General features: G+C 37.7%; 1 protein-coding gene across 4 annotated transcripts in view; it reads left to right on the plus strand.

Moving 5' to 3' along the window:
• The first annotated feature begins 1,565 nt into the window (after positions 1-1,565).
• Positions 1,566-24,646, plus strand: part of NR3C2 (nuclear receptor subfamily 3 group C member 2) — a 172,828-nt gene continuing 149,747 nt past the window's right edge. Inside the window, exons 1-2 of one of the 4 annotated variants that reach the window (XM_060686873.2) lie at positions 1,566-2,914; positions 12,336-14,112. In XM_060686873.2, coding sequence (XP_060542856.2) covers positions 12,338-14,112 — 1,775 coding nt within the window. In that variant the 5' untranslated portion in view covers positions 1,566-2,914; positions 12,336-12,337. Of the gene's footprint in view, positions 2,915-4,560; positions 5,156-12,335; positions 14,113-24,646 lie in introns of those variants that run through there. The other 3 variants (XM_060686870.2, XM_087874516.1, XM_060686871.2) reach the window with 3 other exon arrangements.

Raw genomic sequence — 24,646 nt, forward strand, 5'->3', positions numbered from 1 at the left:
ACATCAAGATCAAAGGCAATCCTGATGAAGAAAGCTATCTCTGAATTCACGCCAGCCTCACTTCCTGCTGCTCATCCTACCTTATCAGCTCATTAACAGTAATTGTTTGATTTAAATAATACCCCTGCAATTAAAATATTCCTAAACAGTGGCTGAGAATTCCCAATCCCTGCAATTAAAATATTCCTAAACAGTAGCTGAGAATTCCCAATCCCTGCAATTAAAATATTCCTAAACAGTAGCTGAGAATTCCCAACATAATTCTTATAATTATTAATTATAATTATTAATTATAAGAATGCATTTGAATCCACCCTTTAAATTCAAGGAAGAGTCTCACTTTTTTTTCACCAACACTCTCCTTTTTATTGTTTCAATACAGTTTATAGAGCTGTGATTTGAAAGGGTACATAATCCTTATTTAGTGACTGCAATTAGAGCAGCAACTCAGATGTTAAGCAGACTGATCTCTAAGTGAAACTGTAACTATGCTTGCTATCTTCGGCTTTCCTTTGTTTTATAAACCTGTGAAGGTCATAAACGTGAGGATTGATTACGATGTTACTTTTTTTTCCCATCAGCATCCTCATTGTGAATGGTTGCTGTCCGAGACAGTCGCTAAATGAGGATGACCTGTATATGGAAGTACTTCATATAAAAAAAAAATAATGGGGAAAAAAAAAGTCTCGATTCCACTCATGCCGTCATTATGAGCACTCGACCCGTTCACTAACAGGAACATGAATAGCTGCACTTCTGAGGAGCATAAAACACACTTGGCTATTTAAATGCATCTGATCATTAGAATAGATTAGAACCCAATCTCATTGTACACGTGTTGTGCATCGACAATAAAGATTTGAATACAAGGCATTTGTGACCACCGAATAACAGATTTGGAAGGGGCCTTGGAGGTCTTCTAGTCCAGAGGTCTTCAACCTTGGCAACTTTAAGCCTGGCGGACTTCAACTTCCAGAATTCTAGGAGTTGGGCTGGCTGGGGAATTCTAGGAGTTGAAGTCCGCCAGGCTTAAAGTTGCTAAGGTTGGAGACCCCTGTTCTAGTCCAATAGATTTGGAAAGACCTTATCACCAGCTAAGACTAAAATGATTTTTAGGTGCGGTAACCGAGTAGCATCATTGCCTTTTTAAGAGAAGCAGCTGTTAACTTGCAAGCGTTCATAAATGGGAGAAAAATGTTTAAGGGAGGGGTGGCTCCCTACCCTTGCCCCTCCCTTTCAGGACCCCTCCTCTTTATCCCCCCTCCCCTCCCTCTTTTCTAACTCAAGTTCACCTCCTTAAACACTCTTCTCTAACCGAACTCTTAAAAAACACAGGTTGGCACCAAAAAAAAAAACCATTACATCTTCTTGGATCTGTTGAGAGAACTTTTAAGCACCGAATCCCTTCCGCGCCGGGTACTAAAAAACAGCCTTTTATAAACTTTGCCTGTGAGCCGCGTCTCCTTTTCTTTCTTTTTTTTTTCTTTTTTTTTTATACCTCCAGCCGGCACGTGTATAGACACGGGCAGGGAGGAGGAGGGTTGAAAAGGAAACAAAAACCTGTTGTGCGCGTCGCTGAGTGGAGCAAAGGTGGAGGGAAAGAAGCAGCTGGAGGGAAGTAGCGGCCACATAGCAGTTACCAAGAGCAAAGGCCGCGGACAGCCACCTTTTCGCCTCTCTCGTTTCCCCACACCAGCTTTACGACGGGGGTCGGCTCCGTCTGCTCTCTGGCCTGGCCAGATTCCCGGGTTTCCCTCCCTCCTTCCCTTCCTTCTCCGCCTGTGCGCAAAAGCAAGCCCGAGCCGCTCAGCCGCCCGAGCCAGACACTGGACGGGAAAGCCGGTGGCGAGCAGTCCGTGAGGCGCTCGCCTCTCCCCCCCCCTCTCTCTCTCCCTGCCCTCCCCTCCCGTTCGAGCCCGATGGGCGGGAAGAAGGAGGCGGAGAGGCCATCTCGTTGGCTCTGAGCGTCCGCCGCTCGCCGCGAGACACGCCTGGAGAGAGAGAGGGGGGGTGGAGAGAGAGAGAGCGAGCGAGCGAGCGCTGGCTGCCCCTCCCGCTCGTCCTCTCTCTCTCTCCTCCTCCTCCCGCTTCTTCCAGCAGCCCCGCAAACCGGGACTTAGCTCCAGCGGCAGAGTGTGAGAGAAAAATCCTGGGAAGCGGGGAGGAGGAGGAGGAGGAGGAAGAGGAGGGAGGAAGAAAAAAAAAAACGGCGGCGGAGGCAGAAGGAAGGTGAAGGAAGGAAGGACACCCGCGCAGACTGGGCTGCTTTGAAGAGACGCCAGGGGAGGGAGGGGAGAGAAAAGTTTACCCCCTCCGGAGCTGCGCTCTCTCACCCACCTCTTCCCGCGGCGGCGGCGGCGGCGGCAGTGGCGCTGCAGGCGCAGACGGGAGTTTTACCTGGAAGTTGGTGGATTTCCGCCCTCTTTTTTTTTTCCTTTTCCCCCCACCCTTCTTCCCCAAATAAGAATTTGAAACCTCGGCTTAGATCCGAAGCTCCAGCTTTTCTCCCCGACGCTTGCTTTCCAGCCGCGGTCGGCAATGTGACAGCCCTTCAGCCGGTCCTCCTTGCGGAGAGCTGTCACCGAGGAAGCTTCAACCAAGTGGACTTCTCCGCTTCCAGTTTAACGAACGGCCCTGGGTCGCCTGAGAGAAGCTTAGGAGGATTGGTTTTTGCTTTTTTTTTTTTTTTTTTAATTCCTTTCATTTTTTTTTTTGAAGACGCCGCTTCGGGGGAGTCCCTAGCAAGCTCCTTGACGGGTTTGCCCGTCTCCTTCAGGATTTAAGCCCCGATTTCCTCCGGATTCCACCTTCTTCCTTGCTACTCTTCCCTTAATCGGCCGCTTTCTGGAGCGGACCCGGAGGGACTTGTTCCTCCGGCCATTGCAAAGCGAAACAGAGATTTTAAAAAATGAAGGTGAGTCCAGAAAAGGGGGGGGGGAACCAACCCAAAAGCCATACCATCTTTTTGACCGGAGTCCCAAAGGCGGACAGGTAAAAGAGCTTGAGTGACAGAGGGAGTGCTCTTCTGGAGAGGAATTAAAATGTCATTCCGCGGAGAATAAAACGAAGGATTAATAGGTAGCCCTAGTCAAACGAAGTGCCTTCTGTGAGCCAAAATATGCAGAAGAGGCACTTCCAGGTCATTGCCAGTCCTCGCTTAATCCAATTTAAAACTTAGCGGGCGGGGAGGAGAAATAGAGGGAGAGAGGGAGAGAGAGAGAGAAAGGCATAGCAAGAGCATTTCGGCCTTTGGGGCCACGGAACTAAAGTAGCTCGGTGTTCAGCTGATCCAGGCTGCAAAAAAAAAAAAAAAAAAAAACCCAAAAAACCGCGGATCAATATGTATTAAAAGGCTAAAAACATTAAGGACACGTGACATCTCAGTCAATCTGGAACCCCCCTTTTGCAAAAAAAAAAAAAATATCAGACCGGGAGGGGGCGGATTGGTTTTTTTTTTTTTTTCCCTTTAAACAAAATCTCTAAGCACGTTTTGCCTTTGGAAAAAAGAGTTATTGTGGAGTGATTTCTGTCTCGCGTGCCATCGGTGGACTTCTGCAGCTTGGCTGGCTTTGAATTTCATTTAAACTTTATTTCTCTAGGCTATTGTTTTTTGGGGAAGGGGAGCTAGGCGTTTTTATCGAGGGAAACTGGATCGAGAAGGGTGTGTACGCAAACGGAGGGGAGGGGGGAAGGAGCTGTCTCCTGGCGGAAGGAGGGGGGGGAATGTTAACACCGCTGCCGTTTGGGTGGGGTGTCAAAAATTTGGGGGCTGTTATGGAGTTGAGACAGTTTTCCGTGAAGCTCCAAAACCTGCGGCATTCCTGCCCGTCCAATAAAAGGAGGGAGAGGATGTCATTGTCTTTCAAATATATATATATATATATTTAGAAACTCCGGCCACAAAGATGGAGCGTGTGATGAAATGTTTCCAAGACCTGCTAAAAGGGTTTAGAGTTTGGGAGTTAATTTTTATGGCCCTTGCTTATCAGTCTGTGCAACTTAAAAAAAAAAAAATCCAAATAAGCAGTTGGCAAAGAACCTACTAGACGCAATAAAATCCAAACTGAGAACCAGAGGGCAAGTCCTTGAGCCTCTTAATAAGGTTTCTCTTCGCTTTTTTGGGGTTTTTTTTTTTAATGTGGGGTCGGGTGGGGGGAGGTCGGGGAGAGAAGCTGCTTATTGCTCTTGACAAGATGGATTATTTGCTGCCCTGTTAAAGCGTGGCGGTTTTTCGCTGCATGAGATGAAATCTTGCGTGTCCTTGCTTCCTCGAGTGGGCTTAAGGGCAGATGGGAGGGGATTCCCCAGGCGCTTACCTTGATACAGGTAGAGATCATGTCCCGAGGGGCGGGCAGGGCTGACTTGGGAAGAGAACCCTCCCAATTCGGATCTCAGCGTGGGTTTTTTTTTTTTCCTTTCCTTTCCTTTTTTTTTTTTAAAGAGGAAACGGTTAGACGGATGCAATTTAGGAAGGGCTGGCAACTTGAGGGCGTGGGATCTAGTTCTAACTCCCGTTCAGAGGCCGGATTGAGCGGGTTTCCCTTTTAGAAGCTGCCTTTTATCCCTCTGTTGTTGTTGCTATCCTGAAAGTTGTCCGTGTTTCAAAGATCAATTCCTAAAATCTCACTTTTCCTGGCATCAATGGATGGGGGGGGGAAACTTACAGCTCCCCCCCCCCGGAGGGAAAGCAAGGCGAGCCTCTCTGCTAACAGAGGCTCTACAGCTTTAAGAAGAGATACATTTTCTAGCTTGTGTCGCAGCAACTTTGTATCAGTCATGTCGCCTGCCGGGTGACTGACAAAAGGGCTTGTCCAATGGAAGTTCGCTACGGATTCCGATCTCGAGGCTCCGCTTTTCTCGCCGACCAATAGGAGGGGGAGAGAGGAGGAACCTCGGCTGAACTTTATCTGAGCATGTGACATGTTTTTAAAAGGACTTGGCACCTTAGCGGTCTCTCTCTCTCTCTCTCTGCGCCCCCCCCCTCCCTCCCCCGGTCGCCTTTCCCTCTGCCCTGCACGGTGTCGGTGGACCAGGCAAATTTGAAATTAAGAATCCGTTATGAAGAATAAATTGGTTCTCGTTCCCTTGTCAGTTCCGAGCTTGGTTATTTTTGTTCGTGGATGTGGACTTTAGGTGGATGACACTTGGAGGAGAGGTGAGAGATAGCAGGCGGGGATAGCCGAGGGAAGATGTATTTCTAGCCGTAGTAGGGAAATTCTTTCTGATTGTTGAAATTGTAGCCAGGGGTCACTTGCAAGCCAAACAAATAGTCTCAAGGTTAAGGAGTTTGGAAATTAAGAGAGGATGGCTTGAGATATTTATATCTGTCTCAGAACTGGGCAGTTTATTTATTTATTTATTTATTTTTGCATCAGGTGTTCTTCCAATTCTGTCTAATTTTAACTCCGGGCAGTTATTCTGCAGATTCCCCTACTATGAGATCCTCAGGAGAAAAGTATCTCTGCCACAATAGCTTATTTTAAAAGAGTTGGGTTTTCAGCTAAAATGCAAAGTGTCAGAATAGGTATTTGTGGAAAGCTAGAATGTGTTAAATGACAGTCCACGCACCCAGAACGTGAAGGCAGGAACTCTTGGTTTTAGGATGCTTTTGTCTGGGTGTGAAGCTGTCAAGTAATGCTTGGATGGGGCTCTATCCTTCTTTGGGAAATAGGTTATGTTGAGAGCTTCAGGGTGGATTTTCTTGCTATGTGCTTGTTTAAATTGATTAGTTTCCCTACTCCAATGGACTCTCCAGACAGAGTAAAATTTTAAAATATTAAAGGATAGACGAAGCTGAGTTAGCAGTCCAGCCAGTAATGCAAAATAAAGACTATTCCTTGAATTTGTAACTCTTTCATGCATTCCTAGGCAGACTTAATTCTTTTATAGTTTCATGCACAGTTTCTAAATTTCAAAATGATATTTGAATAGCTTTCTTGATTTCAGTTTCAGTAAACTGGAAATGGCTTGAAAACTGTAGAATTCATTCCAAATGAAGCTATGTTCAGAAAGCTTTCTGAAACATGTTTAATGAATTGATAAGAGGTATAATCTACCTTTCTTTCAAGATGCAAAGGCAGCATGCATAGATAGCACTTTTAAAAACTCTAATTTGTTAAGTTTTATAAGGTGACATTGTATTTTGAACCTTAGTTTAGCAATTATATTTGCATTATTTTATCATACCAGTAGATAGCATTCAGGTTCTATTGCAAATGCATGCATAGATAAGCCAGATGATGTTATGGGATATTGTTTTGGATAATTATGCACTTTATTAATTTTTCAAAATGAAGAAACAGTGATTAAGTTGTCTGAACTGTATGCGTTTTCTTGCTTGTAGATTACTTCAAAAATGTTTCAATTTTGGTCATTTATATTGTTAAAATCAATGGAATGATCAAAAATGTGTGTACATTTCCTTTGTTGGAAACCTGGGATTAATTCATATTTGTGTTAATGTTAATATTTGTTTTAGTATTAATGTAATACAGGCTTATATATAAATCACCTACATAGGCCACTTTTATTGTTCATTGATATTAAGATGCTACACCGGGATGGGGTGGAGAAGTAAGATAGTGCTCAGTGTGCTAGAATCTGAGTTCTTGGGAAAGTAATTACCAGTATCTTGAATTACAGAACTCTACAAAGAATTGTGTTGGTAGGGCTAGTATTGAAATTCACTGGGTGACCTGGTGGCAGGTTATTTTCAGCCTGTTGCTTAGGCATGTTCTAAGGTAGTGGTTGATCTCATAACTAGGCTGTCCTAAAGTCTGTGGGAAAGGATTGCAATATTTAGATTGCTGAAGCCATTATTACAAGGTAGGCATGTATGTAGCAAATGCTTCCAACTAAATATTTTAGAGCATATTACAAATACATACTTTTTAGTTTAAATTAAGATATTTGCATTATAGACCAGATAAAAGTCTGCAGGTTTCATAACTTTAGAATTCCTAATATTAGTTTTTGTTCTAAAATAAGCAGCCTGGGTTGAAAAAACAAAACAAAAGGAGAAATTGATGTCTTTGCCTGACCAAACTAAAATTATCAGGAGCAAGCACATAGAGAAATAAATACAATAAAAATATTAAGGTTCAACTGAATTAATATTAATATCCAGGGGAACCATTAATATCATAAATTTCTCAATTTTATATGCATTGCATTGAGGTAGACAGCTGATATTTTTGAGTGAATTTCCTTAGTAAGGAATGATCTGTATTCCTTATGAAAAGTCATTTTTGTAAATAAATTATTGGAATTGTTTCATTATGTTACCCTGTTTCCCCGAAAATAAGACATCCCCTGATAATAAGCCTAATCAGACTTTTGAGCGCATGCGCTAAAAAAGCCTCCCCACAAAAATAAGCCCTCCCCAATAATATTTAAACACAGAGCTGGAAATCAGGTAAGATGGCCTATCTTGCTCCACGCACCCCAAAATAATAAGACCTCCCCAAAAATAAGGCTAAGCGTTTATTTCGAGGTTCAAAAAAATATAAGACGGGCTTATTTTTGGAGAAACATGGTAATTCTTAACTCTTTTTTTCCTAATATCCTCTGCGTGTGTGTGTGTGTATACACACACAGGTACATGCACACATATATATAGACACACAACAACAACAACAACTCCGGGAGAAATTGAATGATATAATTCAAATTTGATAGAGATATATGACATGATTTTCAGTATTTTGAATTACAGAAGACCAGAATTGGTCTTAAAGAAGTGGCTTAATGTGAGTGAATAAGTTTGTTATTAGTAACTTATGCGAATAATCTTTTACATACTTTGCCATCATTGGGTTTTGTAAGGTTACAGAAATGTCTCTTGTTATTTACCATTTCTCAAAAAATATATTTACAATCACATAAAGATGTCTTTTATTTGCTGGAGACAGAATGGGGTATTTGTCAGATTGGGGCAATCATATGACTCTGAAAACTGTGTTTTTCAATGTGTTTGTATTCAAATGAATAAATTTTATTACTTCACATAATTAAGATTGATATTAAAGAGAAAAAACTTAAATAACTGAAAGCATGTGATCAAGAGTATGTCAAAGACAACTAAAGAGAAAAGATGCTTTCATTAAAGAGAAAGATAATGCTTTCAGGAGAAGATGTGAATTTGGCAAAACGAAAAGTCCATAGAAAACATTTATCCAAATAAGAATATATAAGTAACTAGTTCACTTGAACTACATATCTTTTGCATAGCTATGTGTTAATAAATATTTATGTGAATTTACTAATATTAAAATATTGCAAGTTCTTTTTCAGTGTTATTACTTCAATTCTCTTCTACAACAGTGATACACCTTTTGATATAGATACTTTTTGCCGCTCAATTGGAAAACGATATACCAGCTTTTAGCTGCAATCCAATAGAAGTAAAATCCATTGAAAGAAAAGAGTTTATTTCTGGATTTTGTAGTATAAAACAGTTCCTTAATTATGTGAAGAAGAGAGACTAGGCTGTTATAACTTTCTGTACTTTGCTTGCTTATTGTGATGTGTATATGTATGTGTTTTGTGGTAGTCTTTTCAATCTTGCACTTTTTCATATTGTTGGATATTACTTCCATGGTTTCTTAATTGTTTTGAGAAACAATAATGAATAACAACTCTCAATCAATCAAGGGAGAATTATTGCAGAAATAAGCACAGGATGATGCCGCATGGATGCAAACAAGTACATTTAGCCTATAAGAATTCTTACTAAATATTGTGGTACAGGTAGTCCTCGGCTTACAACACTTTGTTTAGTGACCAAGTTACAACAGCATTGAAAAAAGTGACATGACTCTTTTTCACACTTACAACCATTACAGCATCCCCTTTGTCACATGATCAAAATTTGGATGCTTGGCAATTCTAGTTTCTATTTATGATGGTTGCAGTGTCCTGGGGTGATTACCTTTTACGACCTTCTGAAAAGCAAAGTCAATGGGGAAGCCGGATTCACTTAACAACCATTTTGCTAACTTAACAGCTGCAGAAATTCATTTAAACAACTGCAAGAAGTTGTAAAATGGAGCAAAATTCAATTAACAACTGTCTCACTTAGCAATAGAACTTTTGGGCACAATTGTGGTCATAAGTCAAAGACTGCCTGTACTCTTCCTGATTAATGCGAATTCTACGATTACTACTTAAAGCTCACCAAAAATTTAAATATCAAATGGACTAAAAAGATTTTAAAAGTTAGCAATTGATTGATAAACAGCAGAAACTCAATTTAGTTTTGATTACTATGTATATATTTGGCTATGGTAATCAATGTATACGCAACAAGGACTCATTTCCCAAAATAAGTCTTCCATATCTTTGCTGTAATACAGAATGCATGCTGATCACAGTCAATTTGTATTTGCTTTGTCAGCAGTTTAAAGTAAACTATGAATGTTGCTTTGTTTAAACCACATTTAAAGTTCAATTGTATTAAAAATGTAAATCAACATCTTGCTATATTTACATATCTTGCTTTTCCAAATCTCTATGCTAGTGTTACAGCTATCCCTAATGGATGTCCCCTCCTCGACTAATGCTGCTCCTTAATTAAAATAAAATGTGTGTGAAAGCTTATGTTTATAGACAATGTCGGCTGGCGGGCTCGCAGGGGAGGGCCTTCTCTGTGGCTGGCCCGGCTCTCTGGAACCAATTACCTCCTGGGGTCCGGACCGCCCCGACCATATTGGCCTTCCGGAAAATGGTGAAGACCTGGATTTTCCGGCAGGCCTGGGGCCGTTGATTTTGCTGCTGCAATCTTGCGAGATCCGGCCATGAATGGAGTGTATAGGTTTTTAATGTTTTTTTTAAAACAACTTTTATAGTATATTGTTCACATTATTTTTTGTTGTAAGCCGCCCAGAGTCCCCAGGGAGTTGGGCGGCATATAAATGCGACAAATAAATAAATAAATAGATGATCAAGTCGCTTTAACCTACAGAAGGCTTTACAGTATCTTCTCGAGTGAACATAGCACAATAATTTGAGTTCTTAAGAATGTATCTTAAGAACTCTTAAGAATGTATCTTAAGAACTCTTAAGAATGTATCTTAAGACTATATCACTGCTTTCAAATGCAAATATACGTATAAGCCTTCTGCCTTAGATATGGAAGGTCATGAATTTGAAGGCATAGGGTTAATAGTGAGGGGTCCTTGGTGCTCTCTGAGCTTGCTTGTTTTCTGTAGGTAATTTCATTACCCTAACTAGGTAACATCATCAGTGCTAGTAAGGAGTGCTGTTTGCTGTCAGTTTATATTCTGGTGACTTGCTTGTCTCTGTGGGTTAATTGTTAAGGGTTAATTGTGTTGCCCCAGTGCCTGCTGAGTTTACATGTTTGATGTCTACATTGACATTTAGATAAGAATTCAGGATCCTTCAGAAAGCAAACTTTTTTGATATATATATATATATATATTGAAAGATTGATAAAAGTGTTAAAGCACAGGGAGTAGTAATTCGGACATATTCTGGGAGTAACGGGACAAATTGTAATTGCTTGTTTGTGCTTTGGGGATCCAGTTTGGGACAGCTGCTGCTGCTGAGACACTTGTGTAAAACGGAGGGTCATTTTCAGCGGTGGGCTGCTGCCAGTTCAGACCAGTTCAGGCGAACCGGTAGTTGTGACCTGTGGGTGGGACTGCCCACTCGCCCCAGTGCTATGGTATCCTATTTAGCTGCATTTTTAAGATGTGCACATGCGTGCAAGAGCGCACATGAACAAAGTGCATGCACAGAAGGCCATGTGAATGCGCAGAAGGCGTATGAGCAAAGCGAGCATGCGTGTGAGCACATTTTCGGTGCTGCGGTGAACCGGTTGTTAATTCATGTGCCACCCACCACTGCTTATTTTGTTGTTTTGGGGTAATAGTATTATTTGATGCTGAGAAAAGGGCAACTCGGTCAGCAGTAAAGGATTTCACTATCAGGTGTGGGATTGTTTTACTGCTAAATTATATTCAAATTATTTGCATATCTATAGTAAAATATTAAATTCAGAAAATGTTTCATTGATGTGAACAGTGTACTAAAGGGAGTAATGTAGCACTCTTAAGTTAATGCATCTATCTATCTATCTATCTATCTATCTATCTATCTATCTATCTATCTATTATCTTCCATCCAGATAGACAGACAGACAGACAGATTCCAAAACACTTTTCTCCAGCATACAGTGTGGTGTTTCTTTGGTGAAACTGCCTCTTTTAAATGATATAGTATATGTTTAGGTTTTACATGTTTAAAATAGGAAGTTGAGTCTTTGGAAATTCTAGTAAACATTGAAAGGAAATTCTTTATAGGACATTCTGGGCTGTCCAGAGTTGGAATAAACCATATATATATATATATCTTAAAAATTTTTACGATTATGAGATACAAAATTTCAAAGAAATAAAATAAAATCCAAGGTGGCCATTTAGCATTGGTTAATAAAGGCAGAGAAAGGGCTCTCAGAGTGCCAGCCAATCCCACGAAGACCAGAAGGGTGGAAACTCTTCTAACCTCTGGGGGGAAAGATGGTCCATAATGATGGGACAGTGGCAGAGGAAGCTCTCTTCCTAGACCCTGCCAGTCAAAATTCTTTGACTGACAGGATCTGCAGCATAGTTTCCTTGCCCAATTGAGTAAAATACAAATATTTCATAAACGCAGCTTTGCATTTTTATAAAATAATAATTTTCTCCATGCGGCTCCAAATTAGATGTATGTTGTGCTTATTTTGCATATTATTGAGCAACATCAACATTGATATATACTTTTAAGAGTTGTTATTCTGTTGTTAAGAAATTATGGAAACTGTAGGGCATCATTTGCTTTTGAAATCTTTATTATAAGATTTTTTAAGTGGGGGATAGATTGTGGAAGAAAGGGAATCTTACTGTGTGGGAAATACTAAAATGTAATACTCGTTAGCAGTGTACATTTTAATACAACTAAATCTCATCCTTTACTAAAAAAAAAAAAAAAAGCTCCAAACTTAAAAATGAAATGTATTCTGAGGTCATTTTATTTACTGTTGGTAGCATAGAAAATGAAATAACTGTACAAAATTTACATTTTTGGGCTTATAATGTTTTGTAAACTCCCCATTATTACAAGATAATAAATTTTGTGTTTTTAATTGTTAGTCATTGAACGAGAGCATAAACAGCACAATCAGATGTTCATCTATTTTAAATAATTGTCACTATGCTCAGTAAGTTTTACCCTTACTTAATCATGTCTAGGAATGCAGCCACCATTCTTTAATACGTGAGAAAATTGATATATGCACATATATATTTACATAATAATTTGATGTTTTCTTTTGTTAGATATGGAGACCAAAGGCTATCGCAGTTATTCAAAAAGCCTAGATATGGAGAGGCGCTGGAGTCAAGGTTCACAATCTGTGGAGTACACTCCTAAAGGAGCAGAAGAACAGTCTGAAGAGAGTAATAACTATATGGAGATCGTAAATGTGAGCTGTGTTTCTGGCACATTTCCAAACGCCCGTTCTCAAGGAAGCAACAAAGAAAAACCTGAGCTAATTTCTTGTCTTCATCCAGATCATAGTCAGCCAGCTATTTTACCCGCTGATATAAAAACTGAGATAGACTCCAAGGAACTTTCTGCAACGGTAGCTGAATCAATGGGTTTATACATGGATTCTGTAAGAGATGTTGATTTTACCTATGATCAGCACAGTCATCAAGGAAACTTGACTTCTGCAAAGATGTATCAAAATGTTGAGCAATTAGTAAAACTCTATAAGGAGAATGGCCATCATACTTCTCCTTTGAACACCCCAAGTAGGTCGTTGAGACCTCTAATATCAGACTGTGCAAGCTCTGTGAATGGTGGCATTGTACCATCTATCATCAAGAGTCCTAGAGTGTGTCACGAGAAGAATTCTTCAGATTGTAGTCCTCAAAGCATGACTCCTTCAGTATGCAGCCCTCCTGGAATTAGTTCTGTATCATCAACTACTCCTACTAACTTTGCAAATTTCACCGTAAATAGTCCAGTAAACCAGGGAACACCTTTGCCATGTTCACCTAACATTGAAAACCGAGGTTCAATGTTACATAGTCCTCCACATACTAGTACTGTAGGATCTCCTCTTTCTAGTCCTATAAGTAGCATGAAATCACCTATTTCAAGCCCTCCTAGTCATTGTAGTGTGAAATCTCCAGTTTCAAGTCCTAATAACATTACAATGAGATCTTCAGTATCCAGTCCTGCAAATATGAACTCAAGGTGCTCTATTGCCAGCCCTTCCAATGCCAACAATAGATCCACACTTTCTAGTCCTGCAGTAAGCACTGTGGGATCTTCAATGTGTAGTCCTGTAAATGGTGCAGTGACCTTTCCAGCATCTAGTACATCGGTTGGACCTGGTGCAACTCAAGACATGGTCCCTAGTCCAGATTCAAAAGAGAATAAAGGTGCTTCTGAAATCATATTTCCTAAAATAGAGGAAATAGAAAATGCCATCCCTATCAATGAAGTAGCTAATCAGATGACTGTTGCTCAGTTTATAAAACCTGAACCAGATGGGATATTTAGTAGCTCGTGTCTTGGAGAAAATAACAAAATCAATTCTGATTCCCCATTTTCAGTATCAATAAAGCAAGAATCAGCTAAACATTCTTGTTCTGGTGCTTCTTTTAAAGGGAATCACATCGCAAATCCCTTTCCATTTATGGATGGATCATATTTTTCTTTCATGGATGATAAAGACTACTATTCTCTTTCTGGGATTTTAGGACCACCCGTTTCATCATTTGATGGCACATGTGAAGCTAGTGTGTTTTCAAATTCAGGTCTATCTATAGGAATTAAACAGGAGCCTGAAGAGAACAACTATTATCAAGAAAGTACTCTACCTTCCTCTGCCATTGTTGGAGTGAATTCTGGCGGACAGTCATTTCACTATAGGATTGGTGCTCAAGGCAGAATAGCTTTATCACGGCCTGTTGGTAGAGAGCAGCCCTTTCAGCATATGAGCTCATTTCCTCTAGTGGAGTCATGGAAATCACATTCTGAGTTGTCTGGCAGAAGAAGTGATGGGTATCCAGTTCTAGAATACATTCCAGAAAATGTGTCAAGGTAGGTTTGCTTTATTACTGAATATCTAAAGAGGGGGGGGGACTTTTGCTGTAAGATTGTTTTTGATGCTACTGTTTTTCAGAACTGATTGTTTATATACATTGCAATATGTATTATTAAAATATTATTTATTTTTAAAAATCTATAATTTTTTTCATAATTGTTTAGCGGTGGTTCCGCATAATATACTTCCCTGGCTAAATTTAAAAATCAGTTGCAAAACTTTCAGCAACTGTTTTTACTGCAAGGATTGTTATTAACTGTAGGCATTTTCAAATGTCTTCTGGAAATAAAAAGGTAGCAAAGATTAATAGCTTTAATTAAGGACTGTAGCACGGAGCAGTTTTGCCCATTTACAACATTATGTGATTATTGTTTTCATATAAAAAAATAAGTCTGCGTAAGAAACTAGGACCATAACCCGGTTTAATCAAGGCTTGCTCTTCTAAATTCTATGAAACTTTTTTACAATCAGAATAGTGGTATAAAGATAATTTCTTTTGTATTATACTACACGGTGACTACTAATAACTTATTTTGATGTATCTTCCATTTCCAATGTCATGGCAGCAAAAACCTTCCCCTTGTATTGCTGTTTCTGACTTTTCTCTCCAGTGATTGGTTTTCTTTTCTATTACTTTGTTAGATTTTCCCCCCCAGTTTTCATTAATATATTTCTCAGTGAAGCCTTTATTATCCTATGTCCATTAACATGTGAAACATCAATATATGCAGTTTAATGTTAATGCATACTTAATATGAAAAGCCAGTCTGAGACAATAGAGAAGAACAGACCATGTTCAGTCTTGAAAAATGCTTTTTTACTGCCTGTGATGCTCTTAATTGCCAAGTGTATGTCTGTATTTCAGACATCGATACATTATAGAGGGTCCAGAGATATTGTACTAGAAGAGTACTCAAATATTCTGCTCGAAATAAAATTCCCTATACCACTAGGCTTGAAATTTTAGGTCTGGATAGCCTCAAACTAAGCCGTCTACGTTCCAACCTATGCTAGTTCATAAGATTATTTACCAAAACTTCCTACTTGTAAATGAGTACTTTAATTTCAACCATAATAACACAAGGGTTATCAATAGATTCAAACTCAATGAAATTCGCTCTAATCTTGATTGTAGGAAATATGATTTCTGCAATAGAGTAGTAAATGTCTGGAACACCCTACCTGATCCTGTTGTTAGTTTCCCTCATCCCCATTCCTTTTACCTTAAACTGTCTACCGTGGACCTTTCATGTATCTTAAGAGGTCCCTAAGGGGGTGTGCATAAGTGCACCAGCATGCTTTCTATCCAGTGGTGGGATTCAAATAATTTAACAACCGGTTCTCTGCCCTAATGATTTCTTCCAACAACCAGTTCACCAAACTGCTCAGAAAGTTAACAACCGGTTTTCCCGAAGTGGTGCGAACTGTCTGAATCCCACCACTGCTTCCGTGCCTGTCCTACTGTCCCCATTTATATGTAATCATTCTGTGTGTTTATGGCTATGTTTTGCCTATTTATATCCTTTTATTTGTGTCAATTTTTTTCATGTGTCCATGTCTATATCTATACTGTTACTTGTTTCTTTGTACTTGATGACAAATAAATAAATAACAATAATAATAATTAAACAAGTGGTTTTTTCAATCAGTGGGATTCTATATACTTCACGAAGTTTCTGGATAGTTTTATGAGAGAGTGATCTAAAGTAGAAAAGAGAAAAGATCAACTACAGGTAGTTCTCGATTTATGATCACAATTGAGCCCAGAATTTATGTTGTTAAGTGAGACATTATCTAAGCGAGCTTTGCCCCTTTTTACATCTTTTCTTACCACAGTTGTTAAATGAATAATTGCAGTTGATAATTTAGTAACCCAGTTCTTAAGTGAATCTTGCTTCCCCATTGACTTTGCTTGTCAAAAGGTCGCAAAATGGGATCACGGTGCCTTGGGGCACTGCAGTGGTCATAAATATGAAATAGTTGTCAAGCATCTGAATTTTGATCACATGATCATGGGGATGCTGCAAAGAATCATAACTGTGAAAAACAATTATAAATCACATTTTTCAGTGCTGTTGTAACTTTGAACCGTCACTAAACAAACTTGAAGTCAAGGACTACCTGTACACCTTTTCATAGCGGTAATTTCTGCCTGTAACTCCTCCCTTCCAAATCAACTGCTTATTAACAAATAGAAATGGCACAATTTCTACTACTTTATTTTTTACAATGTGTAATTGGAGTATCACAGATAACTAATTATAGCTTTATTTTCATTATTCTTTATCGGCACTGATTTATAATCCTACTTTTGAATTTCAGCTTTTTATTTTTTACTATTGCATCCATTATTTTTACTTCTCTTATCTCTTAGTTGAAGAATGCTCATTTTTTGAAATCTGATTTTATAAATTTTAAAAAAATCTCTGTGTGTGTGTGTGAGAGAGAGAGAGAGAGAATGCATTCAGAATTGAGGAATATCTTTTGATTCTTTTTTCCTTCTCCAAATATCTAATTTTGCAATTATTTCACCTTATTAAAGCTCTTGGAATCCTATTCTTATATTTCTGTCTCTACTAATGTTTTAACACTTTTATCTTTGAAAATTTTTGAAAACCAAAGGTTTTATAAGGGTTCTTTCTTCTTCATGATCTCTACTATAATATGTGCTTTGCATATTTTATTATACATATTAATAATTTTTTCACTTATCTATTTATAATGAAAATATATACTACTGGATTACTTTACTATTAAGTTATATTATACTGATATAATAGATCTTTCACATCTTTTATAACTTAAACAGAAAAACCTAAACATAAGAGCACTTCAAGTGACAAATGTAGTTTTATTCTTAGTTTTATTTTACCCATCTCTTCATAAGGATACATGAAACATACACTATATCTTCTTTGAGTAAGTCATTCTTATTAATGCAGGCACTGGGATTTCTATGATGCATTTAAGAAATTTCTTAGTTATTAGATATTGTATCAAATGGTTTCCCAAACATTTGAATGAATGTCTGAATGGAATTATAGTTAGGATCTCGCCATTTACTTTTATACTAGTATTACTTTTATGTAGCAGAGTACCTTTTTTATATTCTATACTTTAATATCACAAGATTGAAAATATTGTCCAAAATGTATCTGATTATTTTTGTTGCTTGTGGTACTTGCAATTGGACTGCACAATGGCTTTTTGCTACAATAATGGTATACAGGTACTTAGTGACCTCATTTAGTGAACTGTTCAAAATTATGAAAATGATGAAAAAACTACTTTACAACCAATCCTCACATTCATTACTTTCACAAGTCTGTAAAACAAAGGAGAGCTGAAATAAGATCATAAGCAGAGTTGCAGTTTCATGTAGTGACCACTTTGCTTGATAATTAAGTTGGCGCTATCAGTTGTGGTCACTAAATGAGGATTACATGTATACTGATACATTAATGATGTTATTATTTTGGATTTAACTTTGTTATGATTATATTTTAGCATTGTGCCTGAAGATATATTAAGTTATAGGAACAGGATACCAGTTTAACTTCCATAAAATAACAGCAAATTTCAGTGGTTAAATATGATGGACTTCTTTTCATTGTATGGATTCAATGAAATCCATACAAGGAGCTGAATTGCCATGTGATTTTTATTTGGATTGAGGTTGCAACTTGTACCATAAGATCTTTCAACTTTGCCATTCTGTGATTCTATATCTATATAAATTAATTAGATTCCGTAATACTCCTGATAACATTTAAGTACATGGAGATGATATAGTATGGTAGGTTTAATTTGCTTTAGTTCCTTGATTTGAAAGATTATTTAGTGATTGATCAAATGATTGGTTGTGGTAATTATATTGAGGTTGCTAGTACTTTCTGATAAGTCCTGAAATAAGCAAAAATATTTTTGTTAGCAAAATAAGAAAAATAAATATGTATACACTTTTCAGAATGAAAGATACTAAAATAATTAATGTATTATGTTAACTAGAAAGCTAAAATTAGATACATAGAAAGCTCAAGCTATTTTTTATTATATCTCTATAATTCTGCCTGGAAACAAGTACCTGGAATGTGTCCTTAAACTATCAGTTCTTGAATGCAAAACTCCAAAGGATCACTAGATGGCAGCATAGGGACACTGAAAATGCTCTTTTGTCATGCAGTGGTGGTCTAGATTTTGGCAGCCAAATGTCTGCCAAATGTTTGGCAGTCCTTTATGACCATACTAATTCCTCTGAATTTAGGGCTAAATAAATGTCTGATAAAGTGGTTTTCTGGGGAAAAACTGAACCAGAAAATTTTACAATACCTTTGGAATTTTTAGTGAGCAAAGCTATTATGCTACACTGTTTTACATGATGCCTAACTATCTTATCTAACTTTTCTCCAATAGAATTAAGATCACTTTATTTAGATTTAAAAGTTTTAAAAATTCTACAGCATACTTGTTTGAATTTAGTAAATAAAAAATAAAGGCACCCTAATGTTAACACCAAAAGAGATGTGATTACTTACATCAGGGCTTTCAAACTTGCGTCATCATGGTGGCGTCACCTGACTTATCGGGAATTTTTTTCCCCTTTGCTAAGGGGAAAAGAGTGGCCAGTGTGTGATGCATCTGGCCCACAGGCCGTGACTTTGACAGCCCTGATTTACATAAAATTTAATCCAGGTTTAATTCTGAAACAAAATAGGTATCTGAAGCAATCTAATTTTTATAAGCATTAAAATTGCATTGAAAGGAAATGAAAAATTGCATTGTAAAATGGAAACTATCCCATAGAAAAATTAAGCAATAAAAATTTATTTCACATTATTAACCGGATCGTCTTGGGTTAGACAGAAGGAGTCAACCTGATATGCAAACCTGGATTACCACTTCCTATAATTATTTGAGCTGAAATAATGGTTTTTGATCTTAGGCGTGAAATTGTTAGAAATTATGTTTTACGTTAAAATACCTGTCTTTAGCCAGAATTGTGATGAATCGTGCATGTAGAATACTTAGAGACTTTATTCTTCTTGGCTCATGGAAAATTTTAGAAGAAAAATTAATAAAAGTAGGCTTCATGTTTTTGTAGGCAGTTTTTCTACTATTTATTGTTATAAATCATGAAAATCAGATTTATTCAGATTTAACTAAAAACTGATTTACTAGATTAAGATCATTTTTCTATTTATATTAATGAAATTTTGTAAGATAGATGATTTTACTTATGAAACATTTTATACAATTATATTTATTTTTTAGGTATATTCATAACCTTTCTGCATTAGAAGCTGTATTTTTCCTTTTAAGGACATCTTTCCTTGTAAGATGTCAAGGGAATAAAAAGCTGTACTGTAATATATGCAAAACTGGGATAGAGCATGGCAACATATTGCAATATTTTCTGCTCTGTTTAAATTTTCTATAAAACTAAAAACTGTCTATTATTCCAGGAAATGCTATGATGTTTCTTCAAAATTCTTTTTAATGGCCTTCTGAGGCCTTGTAATTGAATAGATACATAATTTCATTAAGAGCTTTTTCATGACTATTCCTTTTTATAAAACTAGAAGTTCAAAGCCACGCAATGAATAACTGGAACTTCTGCATGTTTTCATCTTCGGCTAAAAGACAAGCACCATTATTAATATAGTATTTACAGTAAACATATCCTGAAGTAAAAGACACTTAAACAGTCAGCTATAGTCAGTGGTGGAATTCAAATTTTTTAACACCAGTTTTGTGGGCGTGGCTTGGTGGGTATGGCTTGGTGATCATGTCACTGGGTGGGTGTGGGTGGGTGGTCATGTCACTGGGTGGGTGTGGGTGGGTAGTCATGTGATTGGGTGGTCATGGCCAACTCTACATCTCTCATGTCGAGAGTTGCCTAACCCAGCCACTCCTTTTTACCCCCAGCCTTAACGTATCTATAGTTCTGTAAAAATGCTCACCTTTTTTCAACTTTATTATCTGCATCTACATACTATAGATATACTTTCATGGACCACTGAAAGGAGGAAATGGCTCACATGCTTTGCCCAAGAGTGTGATAGGCAGGTCACAAAACAGGCTTTTGAGGGGCTGCCACAAAGAAGGGAGGGACCGTCCAATTTCTGGGGGGGAAAAGATATCGTGAAGTTGGAAGGTCTGACTGAAGTTTTTTTTTAAAGTGGTGGTCACATGGTCTTCTTTTGTTGCCATGCATGCCAGAGAACTGAGCTGGAAAGCAGGTTAGTGAGGGAATGGTGGTTGCTGCAGGAGTTTGCAGGAAGCTGTCCAGGCTAAAAATGGGGGGAACAGCCTCCCAGCTGATCGGCTGGTTCATTCACAGCCTCCCAACTGATCAGCTCGACTGGTTCATTTGCAGCCTTCCAGCTGATCAGCGCAGCTTCCAATCATGCCCCTGCAGCTTCCCCACCATGAATGGCAATCCCTAGTGGGTGGGGCGAGGCCAGCCAGCAATTTAACAACCGGTTCGGCTGAAGTGGTGCGAACCGGTTGAATCCCACCACTGGCTATAGTCATTCCCATTGAAGCAGTAATTATTCTCATGTCATGCCAGGAAAACCAGGAAACTGTCAGCTAATAAGAGAAGGAAACAAAAGAAAGAATATGTGTGATAGAAAAAGATAAATGCCAGGCCGAAGCATAAAATCATGTTTAAAGTTGTGCTTGCTGAGAAATTCTGGGAGTTAAGTCCACATATCTTAAAGTTGCTAAGGTTGAGAAACACTAGCATAAATGCTCCTCAATAGTATATTAAACTACAGCATCAGTTTGGAAGCTGGATTGTGAACTCTGGCCATTATAGCTTTTTTAATGCTGCTAATATTTTTGGTTTACTTAATTTTCAGTGAGATTCCAAATAATATTTCCATTTCTGATTCCTGAAGCCTTTGTAAGATTTTGAAATATTTTGCTTATCCCATAAGGCTTAAAGCCAGAAAATGTTATGCATGTCACTTTAATTATTGAACAATATATGAAAAATGAAAATGCAGTTTTTTATTAAAATGTGCATCTGAGTGAACACAGCTCTAAACTTGTGAAAATACCAGACATTTAATTTTCCAAAAGTGGTTTAGGAAAATGTCTTGTTGCTTGAAAAAATAAAACAAAACTGAAAAGACTGGTCTTTTGCATAGCTTGGGGAAAACTTCTTACTTAAAAAATAAGTTATTTGTTTACAAGTTTCCAGATAATCAAAATATTGTGGATAATGTAAATTCTTGATGTTATAGTCTTAAAGGATTTGGCACATTGCATAGAATCCAGCCTGATTTCAGTGGGGTAATGCATGAGCTAGGCTGCAGCCTTAAACTCGTGTATCTGCAATCAAGACAGTGAAATATCTGCCAGAGGACTGGATGATAAATCTGTAATCCCAGCTACTGTATTCTATAGCAAATGCAATCGTTGGGATGAGGTGGTTAGGGACGGACATTCCAGGCCATCATAATCTATGGTAATTAACTGGATGACTGTAAGATAGACACTCTTTTCAGCCCAACATTGCTCACTGAATTTTTGTTATGGAGAGTTTGTATACACCATCTGAAGCTCCTGGGAAAAAAGCAGGTTATACATTGAAAATTTGACTAAGCATAAATATATATTGACTTATTGATTCCCAAATACTTATATATTTATGTATTTTGATTATAATTATTTATTCGATAAATCACCTTTGATATGCCAATCATTGTATAAAATGTAAAGCATCATGTATTGTATATATTGCATACTGTAGGTTTGTATTGGTTTATAATCTTCTGGTTGAAAAGGAAAAAAGTGTGATGAAGGAAGAAAAAAGCAAGGCTTCAGATAAGAACCCACATTTGAAACCAGATGGGTTTCAAATTCACCATAATACTTACTCAGAATTCAGTCCAGAAAAAGAGCTTCTTACCAAAAGAGCCACTGGTATCCTGGCTTATATCTGAGCCCAGCGAATGTATTTTTTTCACCTTTGTAGTCCCAGGGCAGCTATCACAACAATGGTGCCATGAGTTTTATTTTTTATAAGGTTTCTGCATTTTCTGTTGCCCTACTTCATGCCCAAGGAACAACTGGAATTATAGTTGCAATTCCCTGTTCTTTCAAGCAGATATTTGCAATGTTGCAAAGTCTGCAAATATTTAACTCGAGTGTGCACAAGTTGAAAAAATAAATCAGGGCAACAATGGTCTCTTGGTTTAGATTTTGTTCTTCACTTTAAAAAAAAATTAGGTTTTGACTTTTACCCCAAATTTGACAACCAGACAATTATATTAGCCAATCATTTAAAAACTGCTTTATAAAAGCATTATTAAGAGGCTTGTTACAAACTATAATGTGGTATGCTGTCATATTTGTTCCCTGGTTATGGATACTTTTCCCTCCTATGGCTGTTACACCTTCTTTCCGAAGCTTATCGTTTTCATAAAACTATACAAATTGAAATACCTGTGCCCTGCAGAAATGGAAATTATATGCAGGAATGCTTCCATTTTATAGATTGCTTGGAGGAACGATAGACTTTATTTTGAAAATATTACTTGTTCTTGTCGAAAAAGATCTGTGTGTTTATGCTAGCTGACTCCCATGGGCCTTGCTTAGGGAATTACATTTACAATTACTGCCAAATGAGAATGTCCATATTGATTTTTAGATTCTAGAGATAGTCAGTGATGATGCAACACCTGAAACCCAAACAAATTCCTGAAAATAAGTTTGCTTCAGCAGAATTCAAAGAATCTGCTATATACATGATGTACTTAGTAACTGCTTAACTTTATCAGTAACTTTAAAATTTCCAGTTCTTTTATTTATGTTCCCCCACTCCCAAATCATTTGTATTCTTTGTTAGTCTGCCAACTTTTTAATGGCTTTAAGTTACGCTTAGTCTTCCTCCGGAAATCCAGAGACATGGGCGGTGACACAGTTGGTTCACAGAAAAAAATCTGGCATAGAAAGATGTTAGGTATGTAAGACAGTTCAGAAAAATATCTCATTGTGTTAATTAGTGCCAATTCAGGAAAGTGTTTTTATGTCAGCATGTATGCATTTGAGCATCTGTTTAAGTAGTTCCTTTAAAAAAATGTGGTGAAATCTAAATATCTCTCCAGCTGGAAACTAGTTATCTGAAACTAGGAATGTGTATAAGGATCTTCTTCCTTTAAAAATGCGTAGTTGAAGAGTAAAGTTGAAAGCTATAAACCATACATAATTACACAATTTTATTTAGGTAAGAGTTTGGCTTTGCTTCAGTCAACTGAGTTTGTGCAGAAGGCTTGTCTTGTCAGGCACGGAAGCAGATATTTCAGTGAAATTCACTGGATTATAATTTTTGAAAGTTTACCACTGGAGGATTTTCCTTATATTAAAGGAATATCAAATTGGAGTCTATGTCCACATATGGGGAGTCTATTTAAATAATCAAGTTCCAGACTATGATGGGCTCCGGCCCACCTCATTCCTAGCCAATGTAGTATTAACCTAGTCAAATTAGAGATGCTTGTTGAGGTAAACACATCTCTGTACATCTGTACTATTGATCACTGATGTTGAGAGTTTTGAACAGGAACCGTTCCAGAGAAACTGTTCTCTATTTTGCATCCCTTAAGGGTCTCAAAGTTTATTGGATACAGATTAAAATAGATTTCCATTTTTATTCATGTTGAATCAATGCACCTGCAGTTGGAAGGAAGGAAGCAGATTGCTTGTAAGAGTTTTTAAAAGGTCAATGGTTAATTAGTTACCAGAAGAATACAGTTTATTTCATTTGTTGTGGGTTAACATGGCTATAATTTTAGTTATAGCTTGTTTTATGCTCTAAAGTCTGTTTTGTATATACCTATTGGAAAAAAGACTTTTTTCAAATCTTAAAAATAAAACACTAGTATATGTGGTATTCCTATTTTTACCCTGCTGTATGTGGTATTCCTATTTTCTATATAAACTGATTTATTCCTCTAATCTAATTTGAATAAAAAGTATATACATATTCCAAATTAATTATCTCTCTCTTTCCCTCCTTCTGTCTTTTTCCCTCTTTCTCTTTCTCCCCACACATAGACACAAGACGGACACACAAATTCACTTCTCATCTTTATGGGTGGTATGTGTCTTCCTCAGTCTTGAGTCCTCTACCAAAGGCCCAGGATTTTGAGGTTTCTGCATAATATCTTAGCTTTTCTGAACAGAGCTTTGATGTTCCTAAAATCTATTGGAACCATTCTTACAGCCCTGAATGTTCTTATCACTAGTGGGATCACTTTGGTTTTACTTTCCACATCCTCTCTAGTTCTTCTTTCTATTTCTCCAGCTTCTTATTTGCCTTCTTGATGTTGCTTTCACTTGGCACCGATACATCTATCACCACCGCTGTTTTCTGCTGCTTGTCTACTACCAAAATGACTGGTTGATTGGCTAGTACAGCCACTGGTAGAATTTCCCAGGTCGGAGACTTCAGCTATCTGTTGTGGTACATTCCATGCAAGTTCTTGTCTGGTCATAGCATTTCCTCTGCTTTATGTTCCT

Source organism: Pantherophis guttatus, chromosome 8 (genome assembly GCF_059756535.1).
Source record: "Pantherophis guttatus breed Tessera chromosome 8, ASM5975653v1, whole genome shotgun sequence".
NCBI classification, from domain to species: Eukaryota; Metazoa; Chordata; class Lepidosauria; order Squamata; family Colubridae; genus Pantherophis; species Pantherophis guttatus.